Raw genomic sequence first — 7,799 nt, forward strand, 5'->3', positions numbered from 1 at the left:
TCATCCGAGTGGAGTAGTTACTCCCACATGCAGTGCTCTGGAAGGCCCAGTCAATGCTGGAGCTTCTGTACAGTAGAGGATGACACTAAGTCAAGCCTACTGCTGCACACCTCTGCAGGATTCCTGCCTCACTGAGAAAGAGCCATGTGGCACCCGTGCTGCTGCTGCTTCTGGAGCATGACAGGAGCCTCATAAGCTTGTGACCAGACCTTCCTGAGAGATGCTGTGGACACCTAATACTTGCATTCCCTAGTAAAGTGGCATGACCATGAAGACCCTGAGTGCCAGTCATGTTGTGCCCAAAGACTGGATTGAGGCTGCCTGAATACCCAAAAGACACACATAAGAGCTGATGGCAACCTAACTGGCAAACACAGAATCACAGGAAAGACCTGTTGGAAAAGACCTCTGAGATCAAGACCAGACCTAACACCATCATGTCAACCAGACCATGGCACTAAATGCCACATCCAGTCTCTCCTTAAACGCTTCCAGGGACAGAGACTCCACCACCTCCCTGGGCAGCCTGTTCCAATGTCTAACCACCCTATAAGGAAATTCTTCCTAATGATCAATTTGAACTTCCCCTGGTGCGGTTTAAGACTATGTCCTCTTGTCCTATCACTAACTGCCTGAGAGAAGAGACTGACCCCCACCTGGCTACAACCTCCTTACAGGTAGTTGTAGATAGTGATAAGGTCTTCCCTGAGTCTTTTCTTCTCCAGGCTAAACACCCCCAGCTCCCTCAGCCGCTCCTCACAGGACTTGTGCTCCAGAGCCTTCGCCAGCTCCATTGTCCTTCTCTGAACACTTTCCAGCACCTCAAAATTCTTCTTAGAGTGCGGGGCCCCAAACTGGACACAGTACTTGAGGTGTGGCCTCACCAGTGCCAAGTACAAAGGGACAATCAGTCCCCTAGTCCTGCTGGCCACACTACTTCTGATCCAGGCCAGGATGCCACTGGCCTTCTTGGCCACCTGGGCACACTGCTGGCTCATGTTCAGCCACCATTGACCAGCACCCCCAGCCCCTTCTCCACTGGTTGTCTTTCCAACCACTCCTCCTCCGGTATGTAGTGCTGCCTGAGGTTACTGTGGCCAAAGTGTAGGACCCAGCACTTGGTCTTCATACTGCTGGCCTCCACCCATTGATCCAGCATGTCCTGATCCCTCTGCAAAGCCTTCCTACCCTCCAGCAGATCAACACTTACTCCTAATTTGGCATCGTCACCAATGGTAGGCTCGATCCCCTCATCCAGATCATCAATAAAGATATAAAATATCCACACTAAAGTTACCTTACAGACACTAAGTTAGCATACTGATACCTAGAACCACCGACAGCTTCACTCCACCAGAACAGACAGACTGGGCAAAGGGAAAACAGGCAGCAATGGGAATGCTAAATGTCACCTCAGGGTGTAGGGCATAGAAGCAAAACCAAAAGGTTATGCTTCACCATGACATCTTCCATGCCTCTTTGATCAAAAGAAGTAGCATAAGGAGCAAGAGATGGAGAAAGATGATAGGAAAATACAGACTTTTTCTGCTTCATCCCACTCTTGTTTTCCTAGCATGAAAGGAAAACAAGAGTCAGCTAAGGCAAGGGTAGGAATTCCTGGTTCACTCCCTAGCCAGGGTCAGAGAGGAACTGAAATGGGATCACCATGGCACTTACTGCAGGCTCCAAGGGGGCCAACTAGTCTGTGTATCAGTTAGCAGAAACCCTGTAGATAAAGAGGCATGCAGCCTCCTTTAAAGAAATGAGTTCTGAAAAAAGGAAGGAATCTGGTCTCCAAAGTATTTTTAGCTGAAAAGAACCCAAAAGCAAAGACTGAGTATATTAGCTTAAGAGCTTAAGTAACTGTGACAAAAAAAAAAAAAAAGAGTCATTACATGGCAACTGCAACAAAAGTGAAAATTGTACTGAATTCAGACCTAACTGTGCTACCACACTCAATGGAATATCATTTTAACTACATTTCTTTGACAGTGTTCACTTAGCCCTGGAAATCCCCATTAAATTATTTTTCCTCGAGAGCACTCAGAAATGTTAAACTAGACTATCACAAGTAGTTGGATGCAATGCAACCTATCTAGGTCTGCAGCAGCTGGCTTTTGTTTGAAAATAACATCCCAAGAGGCATTAATTCAATAGCATTTCCAAGGATAAATAGGAATTAATTCAACAAGTCTGCATAATCTTTTCTTTCTCCTTAGCAATTAGTTAGATTTGCCTATTCCTAACAAGACTGACCAGCATTCTGCTATAATAAAAACCAGAATGAGCAACTATAATGTATACATATATTTTTACTAGAGAAATCCCTGGCTCTTGATTAAGCATTTCCTAGTCATGCTCTACTATTTCAGCATTTTGTTACCTAATAGTCTGCTTTTTACTTTTTTGTGTTTGTTTTCTAATTGCGTTTTCCCATGCATGTACAACTTGCCATGTGATCGAGAGATCACCAGTAAAAGAAGAGATGAGAATAAATGAGATCAAAATTCGTAATCCTAATGTTAAGTGCAACTCTTCACAATTTGTAAACAAAGTATCTCTAATTAAAAAAAAGTTTACAATTACTTTCTGATGCTGATACTTACTAAAGATCTACTTTTCTCCTTAAGGTTTGAATTTATAGCAATGATGACTTCCACACCAAGCAATTCCTCTTCTGTAATGTACTCACAGTTTCTAAACCCAAATTCTCAAAGACCAGCAGGTGTTCAGTTCAACCAACATCTCTCTGTAGAGATTCATCATCCTGGAGGATCCACTGTTTCCTCCTCATCACCCCTTGTGCTTGCAAGGCTTTTATAACCTGTAAAGAACTCAGCATAGACCTAATCTTGCAGCCCTAGTGCAGACACTGTAAACACCGAACAGGTTGCCTGCTAAAGGACCACAGTATTGGGTCTTAGTACTTACAATTAAACTTGCAAAACTGATGGCTACTTTTCCCCAGGACCCAGATCAGGTTTTAGGGATTTGCTGCACCTTCCTGTCTGCTTGCTTCCCGCGGGGACTCAAAATAACTGAAAGATATGCCAATTAAATTCTTCTGCTGTAATTTAAAAGGGTCAAGCACACTATTATACTAGAACATGTAATATGGACTTACCAGACCATTGCAGTTGCTTAAGGCCACTTTAGTTGTACTGTGTTGGTCTTGCAAATATCCTGTGTAATGACAGTGGTCTAAAAAATCATGCTTCCATTGCGGTCCATCTTTCCCCCAGTACTCTACTGTAAAATGTCTGGACACCAAATCTGTGTTGAGAGTCAGGTTTAAATGAAAGTGCTTGCCATAGGCAGAAAGTTTAAAAAATAATTTAGATGCTGCCAGTTCTTGGTCATAAGGGTCTGTGCTCCTCCTCCTTCTCGAGGGTTTAGCATTTTTCACAGTAAAGCTGAGAAAGGCTCCATTTTGATCAACCCTTATTGGGATTGTTAGTTGGTAGTGTTCAAGGTAAGACAGGAATTCCTCTTTGTAATCAATCACAAGGTAAGACAGTCCAGGAAGTGGGCATAGAAGAGAAGAAAATATAACAGGAAACAACAAGTAGTAGCATAAACATAAACCATATTTGGGCAAATTTCATCACTCTCATGACTAAAAATCATTTTCAGATAAAGGCATGTTGTAACATTTCACTAGATAAAGTAAAACCTTATTTTTTTTCTTTGCAAGTCAGGAAAACATGTTTGGTTTCCACTTGATTTGATTATCACTGGAAATACAGAAGTTTTTTAATACATATCTCTTTCTATTTACCGAAAGTATGCGAACATTTGGGGCTGAATTCTAACCTAAGGACACGTTTTACCCAGTGACACCATTCAAAGACAAAAGCTATTAGATCCACTTGCAAGAATACAAACAGTAGTAATGAAAAGTATTATATTGTAAAAACAAGATTAGATTCTTACTTCGTAGTCTAAAAAACACGTTAATGTTATTATGGCAAGTCTCTCAATTGTTATCAAGTACAATGTTTTATTCGATTTAATTTGCAAAGCTTTCCTACAGTTAAAAGTAGACAGTAAGAAATTAGGACTAGGAAATTTAATCTGCATGACAATGAATCATGATAAAACCAAGAGCAGAGCCCATATGATCTCATGGATTGATTACACAAACATGGTTTAGAAAACATTACACAAATGCAGTGCAATAGCAGATGCTTCTTGTCAGCTACAGAGGTCAGACCCCTACCTTGAGAACTGTATGAAAGCCTGTTGTCACTGTGAAATTCCGATGCAACCATGACTAGGCTCAAAATCCATCCCCACGTCTTCCAAAAAATTTCCATAATTTAGAAAAACAGAAAGCTCCTTTTTTCTTTCTCCTTGGAGAGCTACCTGTGTGCTATAGAGTTAACTCCACTCCAGAATCGCACCATAACAGGGGTATTTATTTTATACTACTTCCAAATTAGCTAGAGGGTGTTCCACTTTTTGACAGGTACTTTCTTCTATATCTGCAGTCATTTTCTCAATTCAAAATAAGTATTTGTAAGATTCCTTGAGATATGAGTAAGACATTAGACTGGGTAGTTACTGAACTTGCTCCATTTCTTTTCCTGAAAAACAAAAGAAAACAAGTCAAGGCAAATTCTTTCTACTAAGACAGATCTACACTGCAAAACACTAAGCCATAGTGAACTATGCAAGGCAACATTTTGAAATAAGATTACCTATCACCAATTTTATGGTCTAAGGTCACATTCTTACAAAATCCCTGAGTTACTATTAACCCTGAACAGCAGATCATACAATCTTCAAAGACGGAAGAGACATCTAAGATCACTACGTCCATACAGTTTAAGATGCACTTATCAACTTCATGTTACTTTAATGAATTCATACACTTAGTTAATGTTCCTTGTTGCTCAAATAGGGTGTTCAGACCTGTTACATCTATGACCAATGCTATGCGCTCATTGATTTTAGCAGTTAATAACAGGTCCCAGTATACTGGAAGATAAAGGAAGAACCTGGGAAAGAATCCAGAGTACAGTTATCTGATCTTTCTGAGGCATGTATTTTGTTATTGCTTGGGCCTGGGTTCTGCTTATGCAGGCAGAATTCTCATTCACCTAAATGGCAATGCTGCATGTTCAAACACTAAAGAACAAATTTTAGTATCTGAAGATATTCATGAAAACACATTCTAATTTTTCAAGTATTTGTTGTCAAAAATGCTTTGTCTAGACCTTAAGAACAACTTGATGCAGTAGAATGTATTTTTATTTTCATTTTGCAGGTCACAGGGCTGAGCAAATAACACACTTGCCTCACTTTTTTTTTTTTAGCATTTAAAACATTATTGTAACAATAGTTAAAAGCAGCTCTGGGTGCAGCCAGGGATTAAATGGAAAATCCATGCAGTCAACTAAAAGTCCAGTATCATGGGATACCAAACCATGTGTTGTGTCAGCTGGTACTCATCAGTCCACTTAAGCACTCACAGCACACCTGTGCACAGAGCAAACTCTGCTGAGGCAGACAATGGAGAAACAGAACACCTAAGAAGGGAAGCCTGTCTGAAAACCAATTTCCAAAGGCATACAGAACCACTTACACATGCACCAGATAAATTTGCCTTTCTAAAATTCTGAGAATGATTTACAACATTCTTTTAGACAGGTAATACAGCTGCAGCCAGTGCATTATTTGTACAGGTTTTATAAAGGGCTGTAGCATATCACCTCAAGAAAAAGTCAACATCACACAAATCCTATTTACCAACATTACAATTAACATTTAGGTGACTTAGCTAATTTGAAACACGCCTAATTGCTACCATATAAATGAAGTTCATCTGACCAAAGTCTGCCCTGAAAATACCTTTCAAGACAGCATGCAGGACTTCATGAGGTTTGTAGATAGAACAGAAGATGCATTGCAGCCTTATGCTCATGGTTTTTCTTTTTTCTGGGGAAGCATAAGGATTTAGTGATGCCATTCACATGTGGCAAGGCCTCAAAGCATATAAATTAAAAAAAACCTCTCTGTTTATATTGCCATGTAGAACATTTATTTATGAGCTAATATTTAGTTACAGGTTTTTGACTTTTACAAGTTTTGAAGAGGAATAATTAACCCCATAATCGTCAGCTACATTAGTACACTAAATAATGTGCCTTTTTTCTAATCTGAGAACATGCAGTTTCAAATTCCCATCAATGAATCCTGCTTTATCTCTGTCTGCCAATGAGCTGCTGTCTTCTCCTTGCATGCATAGTTAAAATCTGATACAGGCACCTCTTGACATGTCCTGATAAGCAACTCAACCTATTTGGTTTATCTCACTCTATAATCCAGTTTCCGGATCTCTGAATACTTCTGCAGTTTTTCTCTGAACACTTTCCAATTCATCAGCATCCCTTTTCATCCACAGACACCAAAACTGGACACTGCAGTCCAGTAATGGCTCATTACTGCCTTATATAGAGGTAATACTGCCTTGCAGCTTTTACTTAGCCAAAATATCCTAACAGGGAACTCCTGTTCAGCCTGTCAGGCTGATAATAAGTTACCTTAACATTAAGATCTCCTGAAACTGTAGTACCTAAGGATCTAGGCAGCCCAGAGCACTGGACATGAGTTAGAGTGCCCATTATTTAGACACCAATACTTCATGTGGTGGGACAAAAAGATGTGTTGGTCAACAGTGTCCAAGAGTCACTCATGTCTAGTGTCCTTGCAGGGGTCTCTGAAGTGGTCTTCCCCTTTGCAAGCTTCACACAAGACAAATCCCCTTTCACATTAAGCTTTCTAGAAGCCTGAGCAGAATTTTTTGCCTCTTTCCCAAAAAGTATTACTGCCATCTTGATCATTGACAGAAGCAGACCACACATAGCTATATTGATGCTTCAAATTAAAGAGTAGTAATGGATGTGAAGGATAAAGCACTCAGGTAACTCCAAGATACAGTACTTCCAGTATGACATTTGGTAGGAACCTCAAAGTGTCCATTCTCTATACCATTCTTTTTCTTTCCATCGTCTTTGCAGCATATATTCAGCATTTGCATCTTATTGTCAATATGCAAAATTTGGTCAACACACTAAGTTTACAATAAGTAACATTTCCTCTGTCTTGTCTTGAACTACACCTTCACCCACCAGTAAGGGTAGGTGTGGCTCCATGTCCTGAATCACCACCTAAACCCACAGCTGCTGCCTAATCATAAAATCACTGCCTAGAAGGAAAGGAAAAGTACAAGACGTTTTTCGAAATCTAGGATGCCAATGACAAAGCAGTTCCATGGCACTGGTATGTCTGTGGAGGAATTGATGGTAACAGTGGCAGTTCTGTCACTGGTGTCACAAGGTTCCTACCCAGTGAAACTCAGCAAGGAGAAAAAAAGCCACACTGGAAGACTTTGGGAAATAAAGTGGGTGTTGGGAAGATGGCTAGTAGCCAAACTGCTCAGCACAGTCACCTTGGGAGCCTCCATCTAAGCCAAAGTGCCTTGGGCAACTGAGGCATCCCTTCACCTGCAGGTAGCTCAAGTTTTAGGACAGGAAAGCATCTAGGACCACTGTCGCCACACCAGGAGCATCCACCACAGAACCATCAGGCTCAGGAGCACTTAGCGGTGGCAGCGACGAGGTCTCCCGGTGGCAACCGAGGTGTCAGAAATCCACGACGGGACTTTAGAGCCCAACTGGGGATTATGCGTCGGCACGGGTCGAGGAAAGCCAAAAGACACGTCGAGTGGGAAAGGAACCCGGTGGGAAAGGGATAAGGGCTAGCCACGACTCCCCTTGGACGGTTCGGCTGCCACC

The 7,799-nt window shown here is 41.3% G+C and overlaps 1 protein-coding gene across 1 annotated transcript in view; it reads right to left on the minus strand.

Annotated features, from left to right (window-relative positions):
• The window catches only part of LOC103804003 (A disintegrin and metalloproteinase with thrombospondin motifs 6-like), a gene marked incomplete at its 3' end in the record, with an annotated part of 16,981 nt that extends 12,394 nt beyond the window's left edge, over positions 1-4,587 (minus strand). The window contains exons 1-2 of the mRNA XM_009076589.1: positions 4,220-4,587; positions 3,125-3,489 (exon numbers count right to left, since the gene is read on the minus strand). Of these exons, the coding sequence (XP_009074837.1) occupies positions 3,125-3,489; positions 4,220-4,316 (462 nt within the window). The remainder of the gene's footprint in view (positions 1-3,124; positions 3,490-4,219) is intronic.
• Between the last annotated feature and the right edge of the window lie 3,212 nt (positions 4,588-7,799).

The sequence above is a fragment of the Acanthisitta chloris genome, unplaced genomic scaffold (assembly GCF_000695815.1).
Source record: "Acanthisitta chloris isolate BGI_N310 unplaced genomic scaffold, ASM69581v1 scaffold11666, whole genome shotgun sequence".
Lineage (NCBI taxonomy): Eukaryota > Metazoa > Chordata > Aves > Passeriformes > Acanthisittidae > Acanthisitta > Acanthisitta chloris.